Here is a 23982-nt window from a genome sequence, read left to right as displayed (position 1 = left end):
GTGATGCAGGAGAGACTGAGGGCACATATTGAGACACTGGATTCTGAGAAGCCCCCGGCTGTGGACTGTAGAATGGGGTGGGTACTTGAACTAATATGCTGCTACATAGTGTGTTTTACCTACTGTTCCTGCTCCTATCAATTACATTGGACTATTCGCTAAGGAAGCACTCAGCTATTCAGCTTGCCACTTTGGACCCTATATGTGCTGCTGGAGCACCACCGGTGGTTAGAGTTAGGGTCCGTGCCACCCACTGGTGCCACATGTATGGTCGAAAGCACCGAGCCAAACAAGGTGCATTGCTAACGAACACTTCAAGTGCAATTTTAACATTTAACATTTTAATGTCTATAATGTTACAAATGTTTTCTGCATTTGTAGATTGACTTTGATCTGTAAAACTGTATTAATATTAAGATGCAACATAATATTGGTGAAATTGCACTTTAAAAAAAAAGATTGTTTAGGGTGTATATGGTTGATCAGGTTATTCATATTTTCATAAAGTAATTTAACTTTCAAAGTAAAATAAAGAGAAATTTTTTGATTATTTATAGGTCATCACGCCTATTATTTTACTGGTCCGGCCCACTTGAGATCACATTGGGCTAAATGTGGGCCCTGAACAAAACTGAGTGTGACACCCCTGTTCTAATGGGATGAAGTCAGTGTCGTGCACTATTTGACAACAGCAGTTCTTCTACTCTTCCCCATTGAACTATACTGAAATAGCTGATGTGTGCATTTCTCCATAATTGTAGATTCCTCTGTCTTATTCTGTCCTAAAGCTTTGATTAGTCAACAAAATAATTAGTAGTAAGCAACTGGTTTACTGGCTAACTATACTGCTCTTATATTGTTGTAACATTCTAATAAGTGGTTTCCCAAAGGTAAAGGTTTTAACCCTGTTCTGAGGGATGACTCCAATAGGGAGGAATACCAAGGGGAAGGGTACACGGGGCTGAGTTTAAGAGGACTACACAGAATCCATCCAACACCTAATTTAACATCAGCACAGTATTTTAGTGGAGAAAGAACAACAAAGTAACACACAAATATATACATTCATATAGTCTAATAGCTCTATAATGTTTTGGTAAAGTTGATCCTGGATTAACTCATTTTGTATCTGACAAAACTGAGGCATACAAACTTTCCACAGCCTTTCAGCAACACGGTTAAATATCTGTCATCTTCTGACACCTGTTACCAGTTCTCAAATTCAGGGTCATGACCCCAACAGGAGGTCATGGGATGGTTATCTGGGGTCATATGATTGACAGGATGTGGAAGAGGGTAAATAAGATGTAATTACACGCTTTGAGCTGCATGTGAAGATCTGAACAATCCCTGCATAAGTAGGGTTTGGTTTACTTTCCATCCATCCATCCATCCATCCATCCATCTTCTAAACCCGCTTTATCCTCACTAGGGTTGCAGGGGTAGCTGGAGCCTATCCCAGCTACCTATGAACGAAGGCGGGGTACACCCTGGATGAGTCGCTAGGTCATCGCAGGCTGGGACGAGCAACCAATTCACACCTATGGGCAATTTTAGGTTGACCAATTAACCTATCAGTGCATGTCTTTGGATGGTGGGAGGAAGCTGGAGTACCCGGAGAGAACCCACACAAACACGGGGAAAACATGCACCTTCTTGCTGTGCGGCGACAGTGCTATTCACTGCAGCACCGTGTCACTTACTTTCCATGTTTAAAATAGTATTAAACATCTTGCTGAAATCCAGGTCAGGTGGGATTATAATGGATTTTTTTTTACAACTTCATAATTTAAAATAGACAGAGTTGCTTTTGTGATTTGTGAAAAATACTTCACTCAAAGATTTTCAGGAAAAAAGAAAACAACTGCCTAGACAATTGTCGAAATATTATTGTAAAATCAACATTTAGCTGTTTGTACAGTTTGCTACTGTGTCTGTAAATGCAGCAAATAACTGTCAGTTTGTAATTTTAGTGCAAGTTACAGAGAAAAAAGCATTGAGAGTAACATAGATTTTCTGAGAAAAGGTGTATTTGGATGTTATTACTGTAATCTATTTCATGTTGTATGCAGTTCATTGATGCACTCCTGAAAAAAATAATTTTGATCTTTTTTTTTCTGCTTTAACTAACCTGTCTAAAATTGTATATAAGTACATATACTATACTATGATTGAATTTATTTAGAATATATAGTTAATTATAATGAATTAGTTAATTATAATTACATATATTATAAGTAGTGATAGGTTAATTGGTTAATCTAAATTGCCCATAGATGTGAATGTGAGAGTAACTGGTTGTTCATCTCTATATGTCAGCCCTGCCATGAACCGGCGACATGTCCAGTGTGTACCCCACCTTCACCTATAGGCAGCTGGGATAGGCTCCAGTACCCCCACAACCCTCTCAATGAGAAAGCGGTTCAGAAGATGAATGAATAAGTTCAAATCAAAGTCCTTTGCAACTGTACTTAAGTGCTATAGGACCAGTGAACACAGTTTTAACTTATCATTTCAAAGCGCTAATGTTTTAGCCATTTTTAAAAGAAAGTATGGCTAAGTATCTAAGCACAAACAAACAAAAAAAAAAACAAACAAGAAAAGCACTCAGAGAGCGCGGACCTCCGCCAAGACAGATCTGCCCCCCGTGCGTGTTTGTTTGTTTGTTTGTTAGCAAGATAACTCAAAAAGTTATGGAGGGATTTTTATGAAATTTTCAGGAAATGTTGATACTGCCCCCCCCCCCATCACCAAAATTTAATCATTTCTTCCTTGTGCCAGTACCAACATTTCCTGAAAATTTCATGAAAATCCCTCTGTAACTTTGGGTTATTTTGCTAACAAACAAACAAACAAACAAGCAAACACGCACGCAAACACACAAAGCAAAGTGATCACAATACCTCCTGGTGGCGGTAATAATCAGTGTGAATACAGTACGAATTGTGTTACACTAATACATTATATTAGTATTGAAAATTGACAGTAAATTGACAGCAGTTGTTACAGTGTTCTTACTTTAGGATTTCATAGTGAGAAATAACTTCAAATGTCTTTTGCGCTCACCTGTCCCGCCATCCTCCACAGTGTCACACTCCTCCATGATGGGTGTGGCTTGTGCTGACCATAGGATGGAGTCTTTCTCAGTCCATCGTCTGTCTGCCTTTTTACAATAACATCACTGTTGTTTACAGTGACTTTTCTTTGTGTGACACAGGGCCGTGGAGTTGCACAGTGATGTGAGGTTGGGGAGGGGGAAGCACAATCTGTGGATATTGTTACGGGAAATAAACAATGCCTTCAGTGTACAAGTCAAAGATCTGTGAAAGTCAATTCAGGCAGCTGTCCATTTTACGTCATCCTCCAGCTTGATGGTCTGCTGAAATCAGATGTTTTCTAGTATTGAGTGTATCAGTGCAAAGTCATCCTAAATGGCCTTCTAAAACAAATAGTTTGAACAGAAGACATTGGTTTTATGTGAATCCAATAAAGGACCATAGTATAAAAATATAGAATCTCTCCACTTAATGCAACTATAATAAATAAAAATTTTTCTTGTTTTCAGTTGCAGCTTACCTTATATTAACTGTCCTGCAGCTTCTTGGTCAAAAACTTCCTGTTGGTCTCTTCAATCTGCATTTTACGATAAATCTAACTGACTAGCGGTCCAGTTTTTACTGATCCAGATACGCCATACGTTGTAATGAGACACCATAAACTGACTCACAGCTCTGGTATCTTCCCACTGTAGTCATAGTCAGACTAGTTAAAGCATGTCACACATCACTGCAGCTTACAGTCAATCTACTATGAGTGAGGCTTTTTGGTTGAAAAGATACTAAAGCATATGTGTGTTTGCACGTGTATCCATGTTTGCACTCCATCCCGGATTTGTTATCTGTCCACTGAGTGTGTGTACGTTACAGTATCTGTCCGTTTGTGTGAATAAGAAGATAATCACCTGCTGCTGAACTGCAGGTTTCTCACACACACCTTTCTCTTTGCTGAGCACTACAAATAGGCTGTTGCTATCTGATGAAACTACAACATGTAGTACTTTTAAATATAACTGGATCAAAGTGCAAAGTAGGCATTGGAGATGCGAAGAAAACTTTAGTGACTTAGTAAGCGATGAGAGCTAAAAGTGAACTAAAAGTAACTGTCATTGTTGTTATTGTAAATGAGAATCATTTCTCAACAAACTTACCTTGTTAAATAAAGGTTAATTAAATAAATAAATAAAATTGTTAATGACAATTGTCATTATTTTGTTCTGTACACTTGTGCTCTGGTTAAATATGTGTGACAAGGAGAAAACCATCACTATATACAAATTAATGTCTAAATCGTGAGCAAAAAAACTAAGCATTAATTTATTACCAGTATTGATACAAAAGATGTGTTGTGTGCAGTAAAAAAAAAAAAATCTTGTGCATTTTAGTAAATGACAGCAGCCTTTCAGACAATAATCCCTCTACTGCTGCTTCTAGTCTTATGAAGACACAAAAACTGAAAACAAGTTAAGTGAGCAGACATTCACTTTATATACCAGATAAGTTCTCAGAAAGCCCTTCAGATGTGTTATCAGCATGCACTAATGAATATATATGTTGTCAGTCCATATTGTATTTTTAAAGGCCTTACGTTGTAGGATAAGAAGTTTGCTCACTCCACTCCCCTGTGGATGTGAAGAGCAGATACTAAATTTCAACAGGACTGCCTCATTGATTCATTGTAAATTGGCATATTTTTGGCATATTGTCTCTTGCAGAGAGGTACTACAATAGGTAGTACCTACTGTATATTTAAGTAGAGTTTTTAAGTTTATGTACTTTTTAAGTTTCTACATTTTAACACCTTTATACTCCTTATATTTTCAAAAGAGACTTTGTACTTAAATGTTAATTCATTTGAGCAGTATTGATTATTTCTTGCATCTTAAAAGACAATAACACTTAAAAAGGCAACCCCTTCCCTCAGTACATATTAAGCATAACAAACATAACAAGAGGAAATTGATGTAACAACCCAAAAACAGTGCATTAGACAGAAAATGGCATAGATGTTGTCACAAGACGTAATGTAATGACACAAAAAATTATGACGAAGATATAATAAAAAAGGAAAGTGGCATAAAATAAAAATCCAACAAAAATTACACGGAAGGCAAGATGTACGATAAAAACATTTCTGATTTTATTTTTAGTGTTTATTTTATTCATTGTGATTCAAATCAAACAAATGTGCTTCAGTCAGTTTTTATTCAACAAAACAAATGTGCTGTGAAAGTTGAAGGTAAACAAAATCAATATAAATGATGTAACATAAACAAATAGGGTTATATTTTAGTTTAAAAACTAAAGTTTCAACAGTACATTTCACAGCCATCATTTTACTTTTACTTGAGTAAAGGAATTTTCAAGTCTTTCAAATTTTTCAAGCCAGTTTAATATGAAGCCAAACCCTGAATTAAACAGGTAAATTGGATTTCACCACTAGGTACTACTCTTAAACCCATCATAAGAGAAGAAATTAGACTATCAAAGCCTGGGACTGACAGTGTAGTGACTCTAGTCCCCTTGGTGGCAGTAATACACCTCTAAGCTGGTTTGCCAGCTGCCAATTAACAAGATAAAGAAGAAGAAGCATGTGCGAGGTAGTACCATTCTCCTGCACTGCTGGGATAGGGCTTGCTATGTAAGACAAAGCAAATATTAGCTGAGGTGGCTGGAAAAAAATCATGCTCTATTTTAGACATAGTTGGGGAAAACGACAACTTGGAAAAACACCAAAATCTTGATATTTGACTACTTTTATCTTCCAAACTGATGTGTCCTGGTCTTGCAGCAGTTTCGTATGCACTCTGTGACAGGCTGCTAAAAACATTACAAGTGGAGATGGCAACAAACAGCAGGACTCAACATGAAGCCTGTGTTTTCTATCAAACAAGCAGAAAAACAGCAAAGGGCAGTGACCCTTCAACAACAGAAACTTGATAAATGCTACAGCTAGCGTTATTTACTGGAAGCCGTGACCAATGGCACGAATTATGTTTGGCCATTCTGTTTGTTTAGTTTGATGTGAAAAAACATAGGAATGGTAGGAAGTCTCATCTGTCAAAATCAATTGACCAACATTTGGAATGACTCAGGCAGTTTTGGAGATAGACTGATCCAAACCAAACTGAAAAATAATCTGTGTTATGATTGAAATATGCTGCATGTCAGACTGTCTTGGTCTTGTGTATGCATAAGCTTGTCCAGCCTGAACTTAAGTACCAAATTAATCATTTTTGTGTTCATTCAGATTGGTTTAACATTTTGCAAAAGTAGGTATGAATCATGGGAAAGAGAGAAATAGGAAAACCAGAAATGAGAGGAAAAAGATTTTAGATACAAAAACAGTTTATGTATGTAAATTTTTATATCTTGATTGATTTAACCTGATCTGGTTCAGTGCCACTCACATAACCAGGACATGTACTTCATATGACAAAAAAAATATACTGAGTTCTCCTCTAACACATATTTAGGACAGTTTAACCTTCCACTACAATATAATGTGTTCCACAGAAACCAAAGAGTGGTGCTGAGGTTGTTTGAGAGCTCTTCAGCTGTGTAGTATGAGCTGACATCTGTGGCTGGTGTAAAGGAAATCTGGAAAATGCATTAGCATGGCCTGCTCCTTAGGGGGCAGCACTAACAGGAAATCTACATGTTTGTATCACAGCTGTGCATGTGGGATCGGAAGTCACCTTATATAAACTAGCCTAGCTGTTGTCAGATCCTTCATTTTTGAAGCCTGTGATTATTTCTCTTGTACAGAGAAAGGGTTGGGTTGTCTGGCTAAAACAAGTCCTGTTATTACTAGTTAAAATTCACATCATTAAGCAAAAAAATTAAAACATTAGAAAGACAATCACCGACCAAACTATTTTACATTATAGAACAGAAAAGTAGTGCATCCAATAGGCATTCATACTTCTACTACTACTCATGTGTACAGTAAAACTAGATGAGTTGTACATTATACACAACAAAGCAATTAGCATCTAAAGTAATCACATGCACAGGGCACGTCAGAAGCCCAAAATGGCTTTGTGAATATGTTCCCTATAAAATTATACTTAATGTAAATATTACAGATGTTAAGATAGGCTAGACTAACATCAAGATAGCTAAGACTGTAGGCTAAGTTAACACTCAATATGACACACAAGTATCAACAATATATTGATTCATTGAGCAACATAACCAGTCATGGAAGGTAATTTTGGCTAATTTCAGGGTAATTTCTTGTTAAAGTTGTAGATCTAGTTTCCATGTAAAGCCTTGCTTACTGTGAAGCTAGTCCTACCAGATGGCCTCATGTGATTTAGAGATTACCTCACTGTGCACATTTACACATGATATGGAAGTATGCATCTCTCCAACGTATAGACATTCCTCTGATGTCATGGCTCATTAATAATTTAAGCGTACACAACTGTTGAGCCTGTTATTGGCCTGTGACCACTTGTGTGATGGGTTTGATGTTCCTCTTTCTTTGGAGGTGTCTCGATGGTGTATAGTGTGAAGAAATTTGTGAATTTGCACCCAAAGAGTCATCAAATCTTTCATGCATGATTACCAATTCAGCTTTCATAAGCCTCAACTGAAAAAAGATGGAAAAAAAAAAGGGGGGGGGGGGGGGGGGGGCAAAGAAAGCAGATTCACAATTGACCTAAGTCAAGGACATGTCAATCCCCATAGGATGAATAATATCAGATGTCTGGAGAACTGGTAGGCAATTGGTAAGGTAAATGTACACAAAACAAAAATTGTTGCAGCTCAAACAAAATCTATATTTAGATGTTAAACAGTGCTACAGGACCTCAGTGTTATGGAAGGTTTGCTACGTTGATTTATGGTAGAATTTTTTATTTTACAAGTCATGGCCATGGCAGATTTATGGAAAGGAGATTTCCAGAAATCCCTAGGTAACACTAGTTCCATGTGAAAAGGGCTCAAGATGCAGAGCCTCAATCATACATGTGTTTGTATTTGGTGTTATGTGTCACATAATGATATCGTTTGAGTTCTTGCTTTCTGATTAAATGCTAACAGTCTTGTAAAAACCCTGCATGACTCTTGAAATGTAGATTGAAATATGGGGTGTATTTCTCTGTATTTCCTTTGAGCACAGATATTACTTCCTACTTAATCATTATCCAGGCTAACAAATATTTTTAAATGGATATTTTACACCTCTGTTTTTAAAAAAAATAAATCTGTCTACATCACCTTCATTTAATTAAATATCTCTTAAGATGTGACTATGAATGCTTAACAAACCATGGTTGCTGGTGGACTGGAACCTGCAGATGCTGTGGATCAGGACATAGTGAGGATGGAGAGGCTTTTGTGTCTGAGTGAAGTTTTGCAAAAATGCCAAGGGAAGTTGTAACTTGTACAGTAATTTCTAGAGCTAACTAAAGCATTTGTTCCTGTTTTAGGTGCATGGTTATTAAGCAAAGCAATATTGACTACTTCTCAGTTTTTGTGACTTGAAACACACTGTGCATGTGTATGAGAGGTCCAATCATAATGTTTGTTTTGCAAAACAACCAGTATTAACATGGACAAGGCCTAAATCTTCTTCAGGTTAGGAAAACTTAAGACCACAAGCTGTAAAAAGCGTAGCCAAAAATACTCCCTGTATGAGAGGAAGGGCAGATGTCTTTAAAGCACCCTGGACGTGGAACACAGATTTCATGTTATCTTGCAGACAGTCTCAGTTGATTTGACAGTGCATCACACTGAGAGCTCATATGTTTGAACCTTTCATCCTGCCTGAACTACATTATATTATTATAGCTCAAAAAGTTACAATAAAGAATATTTTTAGTTTGAACCTTTTAACCTTCTGAATCTCTGTTGCACAAAAAAAATCAGGCTAAAGGAAATCTTTAGGTTTATTTTTACTGCTCAGACTTCAAAAGAGGTCATCAAAGTAATCTCACATTCATGCCAACATCAACAACTACTGCTGCTCTTTGACTTCTGGATTTTTTTACTACTTCTGAACAAGTAGCTGGAAAAACTGTGTGGTTAGTTAACAGCCTAGCATGTGGAACAAAAGTGCTGCAGCATGTGCCTGCTTTTCTTTTTTTATTTACTAATTAAAAGACATTTTATTTCAGATAATCATAGAATCTACCCTAATTAAAGTTACCAATGGATTCTAAACTTTGTAGGTGTGTATATACTAGTTGTCAAAGGTTGTCTATAGAAGATTTTCATTTGTGTAAGGTGTTAATTGCAGGATATAAGGAAATAGGATCTCCATTTCTGTATTTAACTGCTAAGTGAGAACAGTACTTCTTGTAAACTGACACACAGTCGCCACAAGTAGCAGCCTTCACTGCTGTCCAGTCAATGAAACATTTAACAAGAAAATATTAGGGCTGCCCTGAATGATTCTCTTTGTGGATAATTATAGAACATATGTTAGTCTGTGACCCTTGCCGAGGGGGAGATGGGATATGTGTGTGTGCTGCATGTGCTCAGCAGTAGCAGTATTGCAGTAGATTGTTGAGCGACGGTGAGGGAGACAGGAAAAGGGGTACGAGGGGAGGTGGAGGGGGATGGGTTACTACCATTTAACCACAGAAAAGCACTCTAAGGACTCTTTGTCCTCTGCATAAACACACACACTCATAGGGCATGAAGAGAAACAGAAAATTGGTTGATATGTGAAAAATCTGCTCTGAAAACTGCAATATGTAAGATACAGTGTTCCCTGTGCAAAGAAAGACCTTTTTTGTAGCCACAGGATGTCTCAGTAAATAGGAACAAACAGCTCTTATCACAGCGGACAACACTTCATATTTACTAATTTACCTGTGGAGTCAAATCCTTACCATTGTGTGTCTGGTATTTTATATTTAACTCTTTCTATTCTATTCTATTTGTATTTTTTCTAGTGTGTTTGTTTGGTATTGATGTCACGTTTGTATGTTGTGTGAGTTGTTTGCCACCAGAGTATAATTCATATTCAATTCAGTTCAATTCAGTACAGTTCAGTTCAATTCAATTTCTTTTTCTGGATATTGTCTTTCAGTTTATTTACACCTTTAAACATGTGTCTCCATCTCCTGTCTTTTATCTCATCTTCATTCCTCATTCCTTTCCTTCTCTCCTTTCTCTCTTTCATTAAACAGGCTGTATATGACATCTTTAGGCAAGTGGGTGCTGTGTTTAGATGCAATTTGATATTATTTATCATCGCAATTAGTCATATAGCAGTAGGCTTTTGGAAGCTATATCCTCTTTCTAAATTTTCATTCATTCATTCATTCATTCATTCATTCATTCATTCATTTATAATTTTTTCCGTCCTATTGCTGAGTAACTCTGACGTTAGAATGGTGCTTACAGTAGTATTAATAAAGCTGTATATATATATATATATATATATATATATATATATATATATATATATATATATATATATATATATGTATATATATATATATATATATACAGCTTTATTAATACTACTACTAGCAGGCACTACGTCAATTGTTTTGAAACCAAACATATATTGATGTCATAATCATACCTAACGCTATTATCCATACCTTTTCAGAAACTTTTGCCCATATGAGTAATCAGGAAAGTAAACGTCAAAGAGTGTGTGATTTGCTGAATGCACTCGTCACACCAAAGGAGATTTCAAAAATAGTTGGAGTGTCCATAAAAACTGTTTATAATGTAAAGAAGAGAATGACTATGAGCAAAACTATTATGAGAAAGTCTTGAAGTGGAGGAGGCAACAAAAAATGTACCAAAGCTTTTATTAAAGCTCTCAAATCCAAAATCCTAAAGGATCCAACCAAATCCATGAGAAAAATGGCAAGTGAACTTGAGGTAGACAAGACCGTTAGAAATGCAGTAAAATATGATTTGAAGTTAAAATCTTACAATAGAACACTAAAACACTTTTTGACAACAGCAACAAATCCAACTTTAGCAATTTTTGGGAATCATGTTTATGGCCGCCTTCTAGCCCAGATCTAAACCCTCTGGATTATGCTATTTGGGGCGTTTTAGAACACGCTACCAATAGAACATCATACAGCAATGTTGACTTTCTTAAAGATACTATTAAAGAAGAATGGGAGAAGTTGTCACCCGAATATTTGAGGAACACTTGCGCAAGTTTCAGGAAGCGTGTGAAGGCAGTTAGTGAGAAAGAAGGAGGACACATAGAATAAAAACATTTTCTATTATGTAAATTTTCTTGTGGCAAATAAATTCTCATGACTTTCAATAAACTAAGTGGTCATACATTGTCTTTCAACCCCTGCCTCAAAATATTGTAAATTTTGCTTCCCCACCCTGTGTGTATATATATATCTATATCTATATCTATCTATCTATCTATCTATCTATCTATCTATCTATCTATCTATCTATCTATCTATCTATCTATCTATCTATCTATCTATCTATCTATCTATCTATCTCTATATATATATATATATATATATATATATGTATATATATATATATCATTGACCATCGAATGACTAGGGTTTGTGAGAGGGTCCCCGGAGTGTCCCTCGGCAGCTGCCACCTGACTGACCTGGAGTATGCTGATGACACCATCCTGCTCAGCATATCCTACAGTCAGCTGAGAGATGCTCTGGGCAGATACAGTGAAGAGGCAGAGAAGCTTGGCCTCCAAGTGAACTGGACAAAAGCCAAGCTCATGCATGTCAGTGATGGACCGGATCCACCTCCCTTGCAGCTTGGTAATGACATTGTAGAACCTGTCAAGAGCTTTGTGTATCTGGGGTCCATGGTGACAGACAATGGGGACCTAAAACCAGAGATTACCCGCAGAAGAGACCTGGCAGCATCAGCACTGCAGTGTCTCTGGAAACCACTCTGGCGGCACCAGACCATCTCACGCAGGACGAAGCTCCGGATTTACAACTCTGCCATCCTCTCCATCCTGCTCTATGGCTCGGAAACATGGCCCTTAAACAAGACTCTGGCTGCCAGAATAGATGGCTTTGATAGCAGGGCTCTCAGAACCATCGAAAACATCAGGTGGCCCCAGCGGGTTTCCAATGAGGTGCTTCAAGCCCGCACATGCCAGTCCAAAGCATCCAGCCTGGCCACGTAACGTTGCACCCAGTGGTTCGGTCATGTCCTCCGCCTCCCTCCTGACCATCCAACAAGGGCCATCCTTCAAATTGACCTGAAGGTTGCAGGCTGGAAACGACCATGAGGCAAACCCCGCACCCAATGGCTCGGCGTCATTGCGGGCGACCTCCGACAACATGGAGTTACCATGGAGGACGCAGAGCAGCTGGCACAAGACCGCCAGCGATGGAAAACACTGGTTCACCTGGTTGGCTCAACGCACCGGGACGGGACACCCGCCCCATTGCAGGAGTCCTATATGTGTGTATATATATATATATGTCAGGGTAGAGACTGCGATCTGGTAGGATCGGCGATTCTACCAGTAGAGACGCCGATCGTAGTCTCTACCAGTAGAAACTCCGATCAGAGTCTCTACTGGTAGACCCTCTGATCCGAACCCTAACCCTAACCCTAACCCCTAACCCCTAACCCTAACCCTAACCCTAACCCTTCTACTGGCAGGATCGGAGTTTCTACCAGTAGAGACTCTGATCGGAGGTTCTACTGGTAGAGACTACGATCGGAGTCTCTACTGGTAGAATCGCCGATCCTACCAGATCGCAGTCTCTACCCTTACATATATATATATATATATATATATATATATATATATATATATATATATATATATATATATATATATATATATATATATATATATTTTATGGCTGTCAAAATAACACATTAACAAATTAATACGGATTGATTTATCATGATAAGTCTGATTAAAAATTTTAATGTAATTAACCCATCTGCAGAAGGACTCTGAACGTCTCTGGCAACGCATTTGGGGCAGTTTATCCAAGTAGAGTTAGTGTCTCAAATTTCCCATTCAAAGGGCAAACGTGCTGTTTTAGCATCTTCCATCTTTATCTGTTGGTTCTGCTGCCTGTCACTACCAGATCAACTGCCCATTTGTGCATGTGAGTACAAAAAAAAAAAAAAAAACCCAATACAAAACAATTGTTTCAAGCTGTTTTGTTTCAAGTTGTTTGGTTGAAACTGTTAAAAGTATTTAATAAACACGTTAAGAGCATATATGTTCTTTCTTGAATCTGTTTGCTCATACAAAATTAAGCGCGATTAATACAGATTAAAAATGAATGGTATTTAATCGTGATTAATCAAAATTAATCCACAGCAACCCTGTGATTAATCTGATTAAAAATTGTAATTGTTCAACAGCACTAACATATAGATATATAGATATAGATATACACCTATCTACATATACACATACACACATTTAAAAGAAGAGAAAAACCAAGGACCATTGGTTTACTGCCTTTGGAGCACCACATGATACAATTTTTCTGTTTTATCATAAGAAAAATATGGTTTATGAGATTTTACCAATCATACCAATCATTTTGACTTGCATTTCACACAACTACCCAAATTTTGGAGTTATGGTTCTTGTAGGATTGAGAGTGGAATGATGGGCACTGCTATGTTATGTCAGTAAATCCCAAAGAGCAGAGACTTTGTACAGGAGATAATGAATAAAGCACACACACATGTATACAGAGGCAATCCATCCCTGGAATGCCAATGATAACCGCTAAAAAGATTTGATGGTGTTTAATAGTGTTTAAAGTCTTTAACAGAGCCACCTGATGTGGTGGGCAGAGAACATGAAACGTTGATGTGAGAATGGTAATTACCTTAGGATTATCTGGCACAATGAAAGGGTTTTCTTGAAGATCAATGTGGGTAGTCACATAGCGTAAATTCTGAAATGTTTAGGGGAATCGTAAAAAAGCAATTCCATACTTTTGAAACAAGTGGAAGACATTAAAAATAAGGATTAACAGGGGACCTCTGACTTCTTTCTGGGTTGAGATAGAGCTAAGATGAAGAAAGAATTATCAGATAGTTCTCGAAAACATAAAAGCATGAATAATGTGCTCCAAATGTCTGGCTGACCTCGCAGAGATGAACCCAAAACCCTGTTGAGAGTTTAATGGATGAGAGAAAGTGGGCAGACTGAGCCACAAAAACAGAAAATGAGACAAACAGAGGTACAAACAGAAAAGAGTCTTTGTCTCCTCTCCAGCTGTTGACCCATTACTCAGACGTGAGCCAGTGATGACCGCAAAGTCCCACTCACAGACAGACAGTGATAAACCCCTGAAGGACCCCTCTCTGCAGACCTTCCAAAGAAAGCTGGCTTTCATCCTGCCTGTTTGAATTGACCGTGTGCCCTGAACATAAACACTTGTCAGACATTATCATTATCCATGTTGCTGTAGCTGTTGGTAGCGCTGATAATGACAGACGCTCTCACAGATTAGGAACAGTGCTCGTGTGTTTATGCACAGCCTTCCATTAGCAGGAGTTGCTGTGCACCTTATCCAGGTGTTTGGAGCCCAGCGTTTTACGACAGGGCAGGACTGGAATGTCCCATGCACCCACCATCGCCATTATCATTATTATCACATGACATACACACATAGACCACAAGAATTTACTAGAGTTTCTACACCTGAGAAAGAACAGTTCTGTGCTGCTGTGATGCTTAAAAGAACACAGAACACATGCCAACATAGTTATGGAGATTTTTGTAACCTCTTGACATCCACAAGGTCACTGACAAATCATTTTAGGATTAGGATAATATTGGGGGTTTGATGTAGGGTTAGGGTACATATATATATATATATATATATATATATATATATATATATATATATATATATATTTTTTTTTTTTTTTTTTTTTTTTTTCTTCTCGCCAATCTGGGCGTTGTCTCCTTCAGACTCGGGTCCTGGGAGCCTGAGGGTTCTGCTCAGGATTTTAGCTGATCCTAGGATTGCGCTCTTTTGGTGAGAGATCTCTGATGTTGTTCCTGATATCTGCTGGAGCTATCCTCTGAGCTTGGGGGGTCACTGCCCCTAGTGCCCCAGTCACTACTGGTACCACTGTTGCCTTGACATCCCACATTTTCTCTATTTCCTCTTTCAGCCCTTGGTATTTCTCAAGCTTCTCGTGTTTTTTCTTTCTGATGTTGCTTTCACTTGGGATTGCTACATCTACCACTACCACTGTCTTCCAATGTTTATCCACCACCACTATGTCAGGGTGATTGGCCATCACCATCTTGTCGGTCTGGATCTGGGATGTCCCACAGAATCTTGGCCTGTTTGTTCTCTGTCACCTTCGGGGATGTCTCCCATCTGGACCCTGGGACCTCCAGTCCATACTCGGTACAGATGTTCCTGTACACTATGCCTTCTACCTGGTTATGCCGTTCCATGTATGCCTTGCCTGCCAACATCTTACACCCTGCTGTGATATGCTGGACTGTCTCAGGGGCTTCTCTACACAGCCTACACCTGGGGTCTTGTCTGGTGTGGTAGACCTCTATTGCTCTGGTGTTCAGGGCCTGTTCTTGTGCAGCCATGAGTAGTGCCTCTGTGCTGTCTTTCAGTCCAGCCTTTTCCAGACACTGGTATGTTTTCTCGATATCAGCCACTTCTTCAATTTGCCGGTGGTACATGCCAAGCAAGGGGTTGTCCTTCCATGATAGCCCCTCGGGCTCCTCGTCCTCACTGGGCTTTTGCTGCCTGAGGCATTCACTTGGCCACTGGGGGCCATTTTCTTGACATATTCCTGGAGGATTGCCGTTTCCTCCTGGACAGTAGTTCTGACACTTACTTTGTTTTGTGTACAGCCTCAGGACACTGGACTTGGGGTGAAACCCTCCATGCATGGTAAGGAGCTTTCTTGTCTTGATATCAGTGGCTTGTATCTCTTCCAGTGGCCAGGATATTATGCCAGCGGGGTATCTGATCACTGGTATGGCATAGGTGTTAATGGCTTAGATCTTATTTTTAACCATTCAGCTGACTTTTCAGGACCTGCCTTACCCTCTGTAGGTGTTTGTTTGTTTGTGTTTGTATTTATTTATTTATTTATTTATTTATTTGTTAGGACCGGTAGTACGAAGACTGGACCCAAATGCACAACCCACAGACAAAAATACGGTTAAAGGGTGTTTATTAAACACAGACAGGAAAAACAGTTCACAAAAAGGGTTCTTGATTGAATCCTCGCAGGACTGTTTGTGTGGATTCGTCACGGTGTCTGAATCCAAAAGGGGAAGCTCACTGCCCGGGTCGGGAGCACACGAGGGGAACCCGACTAGGAAAAAGCAAAGAAGCGTCAGGGGACAGACCAGGTCATACACAGGTAGTTTAGTCAACAGGCAACGGTACATAAGGGGAAAGGCAAAAACACTAACCATGAATCCAGGCAAAAAGGTCGAACACCAGAGTGGCAGATCAGGCAGAGGTACCGATAGGGAGTCAGGCAATCTCAGAAGTCGAGGAAACAATCCAGGTCAGGAACAAACAGGCAGGCAGGCAGGCAGGCAGACAAACAGGATCAGGAGAAACGCTGGTAGGAAAACACACCACAAGGGAGGAATACAAACTGGCACAGTACAGGGGAAAACACAGGGCTTATATACACAGAAGGGAGGGAAGACAATGAGACACAGGTGGAACAAATCAGGGCGGAGACAGGTAATCAACACAGGTGAAACAATCAGGGAAGGGAAGCAAAGACACCAGACATGACACAAGAGGAGAACTTAACAAAATAAAACAGGAAACGACAAACAAGACAGACAAAACATACAAGAGTCCAGGTACTGATATGACATATATATATATATATAAATATATATATATATATATATATATATATATATATATATATATATATATATATATATATATAGATAGATAGATAGATAGATAGATAGATAGATAGATAGATAGATAGATAGATAGATATTCCACTTTTTTGTACTTTTATTTAAATTAATTCAGTGATATTCTATTTCCATACTTTTGGCTCAGTTAAAATTCTGCCCAGTCCTTATAATGAAGTTGCCATTACTCCAGCAAAAAACTAAGAGGGAGACAATAACCAGTAGACTTACCAATAGAACTCTCTCTCATCTTATAAATAATGTAGCACCAAAAAAAGAAAAGAAAAATGACAAGATGTATATGTATATGCATGTCTTTCCGATATGACTGAACTGTGACTTTAATTCCCAGTACAGGTGTTCATCTATCATAAATCAGCTTTCTTCAAAATATGTGTATATTTTTATTTTGTTATTGTTTTTATAAAGACTCCATGAACATGTAGTTGAAAACGAGACATTTTCAAATCTTCAAATCTTGCCACATCTGACACTAAACAGCCAGTATGATATGCATTTAATTCATGCTATAATAAATGTTCTTAAAGTACTGCAGTGCATAGATAGACTGGAGTGCCAACAGTACGCCAAATAGAGGTACATATACTTGTATAAGTGACTCTACTGAACTCCTTTACTGCTGTAAAAGTGAAGTACAGGCACTGAAATGTCCTCAAAGTCTGCAAAAAAAAAAAAAAAGTTACCTTTGTCTGTATGCAGAGCTCATTGAACCTTTTCATGTTAATTTCATATAAAGACTGTGACCACTCTACTTCAAATAACAACATTTAAAACAGAGAATAGAAGACATTCACCTCAGTCCAATGTATATATCAGGTTCAATCTCAGCTCCTGGACTCATAACATGGTTTCATGTTTGGCATAATTTTCATCTTGCTGATGTCTTTTTACATCATGTTTTACATCTTGTTGCATCTTGGACGTGGACAGATGGACAGATATTGGTCTTAAAATGTAGGGGGAAAAAGTAAAAAGTCGGAAAAATAAATGCTGAAAGTACAGATATCTCTTTTTGGATTAACTTGTTCTTCTTTTTCATCTGCATGCCTACTAACTGTGTTATTTACATACCAATGATCAATACCTGCCACTGAGTTATACAGAGTCTTGCACAGATCAGTATCATGTTAAGGGCAAGTGCAGTGGTCCATGCAGTCAGCGGCTAAATATTGCACTATAAGTAACCGCTGTTACACTTCCTCTGCTTTTTTTCTACCTCACAGTTTGAATTGATTCCAGTCCAGCTGAGACCAACTCATCTGGTAATTTGGTATCAGCAGGATCAAGATGAGACCAGTCATAGGATTGTGTGGCTTCTCTCTGCTGTCCCTGGCTGTCCTCACCACTGCCAGACCAAAAGCAGGTCAGTCAACACAAATATCAAAAAACCGACAACAACAAAGACATAAAATGTACTTGAGTTCACAGTTTAGTTTAAGCTTGTCAAATGAACAACAGTCTTTGGGGAGCATTACAATATTAAATACATCTGACTCTAATCTATTACAGGTACTGAGAAAAAAAAAAACTAATAAAATTGTCATTATAAAACACTTACATCCAATGAGGAAAGTCTGATTTTTATTGGGTAGAGGTGTTTACTCCATACTTTAAATTTAGAATTTAAGAACTTCTCATCTCTAAAGCATAAGTAATTTAATGTAATGTAACTCATACACATAATATTTGGTAAAACAGTTAAAATTATTACATCATGTATTACGCTTTTAACAGAATAACTACTCCAATGTAAAAAAAAACCCCAAAAAAACATGACGTTTCAAAATACTAAAGGACAAAAATAAGATATATAAGAAATATAAACTGTAAAAGTACATAAAGAATGCAGTATATCACTTTGGTGTTTGGAGCTGAGTGAACAGTTGTATTCTGAGAAAACTCAAATGGAAATGTAAAAACTGTACATTGTGAGATATTTCACGTTATGTAAACAGTTATAGGTTGACATGATTTATATAACCAGACCATAGACTAAGCATATTTAAAAGATGTTAAAAAACAGACACTGCTCATGTCTCATGTTTGAAACCAAAGATGGATTCCACAATGATCCCACAGGCTTTCAGTTTAAGTCCAGCCTTTGTGAAGAAATTCTGGATATGCATTAATAAAACAAATCCTTTCCAACTCATAAAGTCACCTTTCAAAAGTACAGACTGGCTTCATACCTCAGCTATGACTCCTGTGTTTTTGAACTGAGATGATGTTACAACCTGGGAGTGCATTCACAGGGATGCTGCTGACTGAAGACAAAACCAGGTGCCATGTCACAGCTGAAGTCATGGAGAAGTGACCTCAGGTGGTAAATAATGTGAAAGTTACACCACTATGTGAGGAAAGTGGTATTTGTCTGCTGATTCTTTGCTTCAGAAAAAATGTGAAATTGAAAAACAGACTTTCAGCTACAAAGAGACTCTGACAAACCAAGATGCGAAACATGTACAATTCCTGTGTTCATACGTTTGCTCTCCTTTGTCTCCCAGGTACTGAACAGAAATGCAAATCTGGTCCAGTTGATCTGGTCTTTCTCATCGATAGCTCCCGCAGTGTTCGGCCACATGAGTTTGAGACCATGAGGAAGTTTATGATTGACATCCTTAATACGCTGGACATTGGGCCTGATGCCACCAGAGTAGGAGTGGTCCAGTACTCCAGCCAGGTACAGTACAGTATTCAGACTATCAATTCTTTTCATTTATTTTCTTTTTAATCTACTTCTAAGTCTGTGAATTTCAGTGATAACAGTGAGATGACAACTTGGACAATAACTCTTCACTCTGATCTCAATTTAACTCTTTATATAGATGGTAAAACAGGTCAAGATGTGATGAAGATGATTGTTTGCAAACCACATATCATTGCATGGTGGTTCTGTGGTTCCCACTGTGAAGCTTCAATTCTTTTCCCAAAAATTTTTAATTTGATCTGTGCTTCCGTGGATCCCAACTTTGTTTAAAACTTTGTTGAACATCAACATATTCAATAAACTTTACAAGGTGTGTAACTGTAACTGTCTTACTTTTGGACTTCGAACCAGTCACTTCTGCAGTACAGTTTCTACCCACAAGTGGTTAAATGTATCCCCCCCGATGGACTGAATAACCAATACAATGGACCACTCACCCTCCCTCAGTGCAATACCCATTAACTCATGCACCTTGTTTTTTTTTTTAATTTTTATCTTATTTTACCTTTAATACATCCTTTATTATCTGTATATATCCTTTATATACAGATCCCAGCTCACTCTTTTTCTCGTCCTTTACCCTCTCTCTTTAACCCCAACTGGTCAAGTTAGACGGCCATCCTCCAGGTGTCAGGGTGTGTTTGAGGTTTCTGCCTGTTAAAAGGAAGTTTTTCTTCACCACTGTCACCACTCACAAGTGTTTGCTCCTGGAGGATTCTGTTGGGTTTCTGTATATTGGCTTGAGAGTTTGGTTTTGACCAGCTTTATATGTAAAGTGTCATGACATAACTTTTGTTATGATTTAGCGCTATATAAATAAAATTTGATTGACTGATTGATTGATTGATTGATTGATATATTTCTTCCATTTGTAGTACAGAGTTGGCTTTTTGTATATTCTAGTATTTCTTTGTAGTTTTATATTATTAATAATTTTCCAGTGCATATTTTCAGTATAATTTATTAGGGTTTGCTGCCTGTCACCACTCTCATCTTCTGTTTCTAGGTCCGCAGTGAATTCTCTCTGAAGGCCCATGGAAATCTGGACGCCATGGTGAAAGGCATCAATCAGATCATTCCCCTGGCTCAGGGTACCATGACTGGACTCGCCATCAAATATGTCATGAATGCAGCCTTTACTGAAGAGGAGGGAGACAGGCCAAAGGTACTGTACCACTCACAGTCTCTGGACAAGGCAGATATTTAATTTTTCTGCTTGAGGAGACCATGAACCAAAATATTTGTTTTAAAAACAGTAGTTCCTTAGGGTGACAGCGGCACTACCACACTTGTGTTGAACCCTTCAAACTGCTATATATATGTCACAGTAGAGACTGAAATCCAGTAGGATTCCTAATCCTACTAGGACAGATAGGAATTGTAGTTTGTCCTAGGACAAACTAAACTAGTAGGATTACAAATCCTACTAGGACAGATTGAAATTTTAGGCAGCAAAATGCCAATGCCAACTTTAACATCATACATTTTCTGAATGGCTTGGCAACAGTTAGATAATAATAAGATTGTATGTTGCCATGGCAACGGGTTGTTTACAGGTACGTTTTTCAAATTCTACCGATTTCTGAATACAAATGTGTCTCATTTACATACCAATGACAGTTAGAAACGGCCATTGAATAAGGTTGAACCAGATAGGATGGCTGGCATCCTGGTTACAATGTGTATTGACCTAAGGGCCATATACTGTATCTAAGATTTGAAAATAATTCAGCTGAAGGGCCATATACTGTATCTAAGATATGAAAATAATTCAGCTGGAATAGTGATGGTGAAATTGTAGGACAGACTGAAATTCCAATCTTCAGATCCCACTTCCAAATAGAATTACAATCTGTCCTAGTAGGATTGTAAATTCTCCTAGGACAGATTGGAATTCCAATCTTCAGATCCTAATTTCTTGTAGGATTTCAGTTTGTCCTAGGACAAACTAAAATTTCAATCTGTCCTGACAGATAAGAATTTTAGTTTGTCCTAGGACAAACTACAATTCCTATCTGTCCTAGTAGGATTAGGAATCCTACTGGATTTCAATCTCTACTGTGACATATACACTAGATTTAAAAAAAAAAAAAAAAAAAAAGTACCAGCATTTTCTATCTATCTATCTATCTATCTATCTATCTATCTATCTATCTATCTATCTATCTATCTATCTATCTATCTATCTATCTATCTATCTATCTATCTATCTATCTATCTATCTATCTATCTATCTGTCTGTCTGTGTCTGTCTGTCTGTCTGTCTGTCTGTCTATCTATCTAGCTAGCTATCTAGCTATCTGTCTGTCTGTCTGTCTGTATTTGAATCTTACTGTAGAACAAGGCTGAAAATGTCTTCAACTGACTGAACAACCTGCACAAATGTCTTTTTATGAATCCTGAATCCTTTTGTATGTCCTAACCTCAGTTTTTATCCTCTCTCTCAGGTCCCCAACGTGGCTGTGATCGTGACAGACGGACGTCCTCAGGATCGTGTGGCAGAGGTGGCAGCCGAGGCCAGGGAAAAAGGCATTGAGATCTACGCAGTGGGAGTAGCTCGGGCCGATATGACTTCACTGAGGGCCATGGCATCCCCGCCCTTCGAAGACCATGTGTTCCTGGTGGAGTCATTTGACCTCATCCACCAGTTTGGGCTGCAGTTTCAGGACAAGCTTTGTGGTAAGAGTCTACTGGGAAAGTTGTTACTCTCTGTTAGATTTACATTTAAAATGTAATTTATGTAATGTAATGTAATATACATTTCCATTTAGGTTATTCATTTGGCACTTACATTATTTCATTTTCCAAAGTTATTTTTTCAGTCAGAGTGGAGTCTTTAAAAGGGAAGGTTTGGTCAAGTAGCATGTAACATATGCTTTACACTGATTCAATTTAGGTAAGTTGTATAATGTCATAGGAAAATATGGAGTATTATGTAAGTGGGGAAGGAAAATACTGCAAAATATAATTTCAACGGAATATATTGTATATACAACTTCTCTCTTCCAGAACTCCATTAAATAGAAATAAAGCTTGTGAAAAAAAAAAAAAAAAAACCTCATGAGAGTAGTAAAGCTCTTTGGATTTAACATAATATTTTTTTGGAAAAATCCCCTGTAATATCCACAAAAGACATTCATATTTGATGCCCCTAACAGACTACTTTTATTGAAGTCACCTCAACAAGACAAGTGGCCAAGTCTCTGGTATTTGATTTTGATATTGTTGGACTCATCTGGGGCAACGCTGGATTCTTTATGTAATTAAAAGCAGTTTAGCCCTAGACCAAAAAAATATGGTGCCCATCTACCCCCACAGAACCTAATACTTGTCATAATAGCCTCCTTAAATCTCTTAAGTGCAAGCAATTTCCTCATGCTGCTATTATTTTAGACTGGATTTCTGTTGTAAAGAAAAGAAGTTTTTTCAGTCTTTTCATTGTGGGAGATGGAAAGTAAATAATAAAAGCAGACACATGATGGGATAGAATAGAATAGAATAGAATAGAATAGAATAGAATAGAATAGAATAGAATAGAATAGAATAGAATAGAATAGAATATTATCAATGTAACAATGAAATTTGAAAGTGCCGTCCAGTCTGTGCATCATATATAAAACCTGCTATAAACATACAAATAAAAGCAGGAAAATAAATAAATGGGTTATAAAACAAGTAGAAACCTATCATTGTTGCACTGATCCCTTAAAACATATTTCACATCAGATGTAAGAATTACAAGTACAGATATTTATGACGATGAAAATACAAGTACTGATTCTTTACTGCAATAAACATGGAAAGTTACTTATTAATTAATTTTAAAGTTAATTGAACCCTTGGAGATAAAATCAGTCTAAATTGGTTGCAATCTCCAAATGCATCACTAGATGCTGCTAAAGTACCCTGACACTTCAAGATAACGTGACAGAATTAAAGATCCCTGTGACATTGACTCCGCAGCTGATCCTACTGGGGCTTATTTCAATGCAACTAATGTTTATCTGTTCATTTTTACAGGTGTAGATCTGTGTCTGGAGTCTGACCACGGCTGTGAGCACATCTGTGAGAGCTCCCCGGGTTCCTACCACTGCCTGTGTCTGCCTGGATACACCCTGAACGATGATGGCAAAACATGCACAGGTGGAAAAAAAAAGTGATATGACATAAACGAAACTGTTTACATATTCACTTGGAGCCATATTCAAGGCTCAAGGTATCTTTATAATTCCAGAGGGGCAATTTGATTTACAGCCAGCAGTAAAAAAAATAATCAAACAAACCTTCATCAGTCATCCAACAACAACACATTCTAATTCCAAATTACACTGCGTAATTTA

General features: G+C 37.8%; 1 protein-coding gene across 4 annotated transcripts in view; it reads left to right on the top strand.

The window, feature by feature from the left end:
- Positions 1-23982, top strand: part of matn4 (matrilin 4) — a 46742-nt gene that overhangs the window by 5496 nt on the left and 17264 nt on the right. For all 4 annotated transcript variants that reach the window (XM_030135202.1, XM_030135201.1, XM_030135200.1 and 1 more), the window contains exons 2-6: positions 18159-18298; positions 19440-19615; positions 20649-20807; positions 22090-22321; positions 23663-23785. In XM_030135202.1, the coding sequence (XP_029991062.1) occupies positions 18223-18298; positions 19440-19615; positions 20649-20807; positions 22090-22321; positions 23663-23785 (766 nt within the window). In that variant the 5' untranslated portion in view covers positions 18159-18222. The remainder of the gene's footprint in view (positions 1-18158; positions 18299-19439; positions 19616-20648; positions 20808-22089; positions 22322-23662; positions 23786-23982) is intronic.

Source organism: Sphaeramia orbicularis, chromosome 5, assembly GCF_902148855.1.
Source record: "Sphaeramia orbicularis chromosome 5, fSphaOr1.1, whole genome shotgun sequence".
Taxonomy (NCBI): domain Eukaryota; kingdom Metazoa; phylum Chordata; class Actinopteri; order Kurtiformes; family Apogonidae; genus Sphaeramia; species Sphaeramia orbicularis.
Note: the sequence above shows the minus strand (reverse complement) of the source record. Positions and strands in the feature narration are given on the sequence as shown.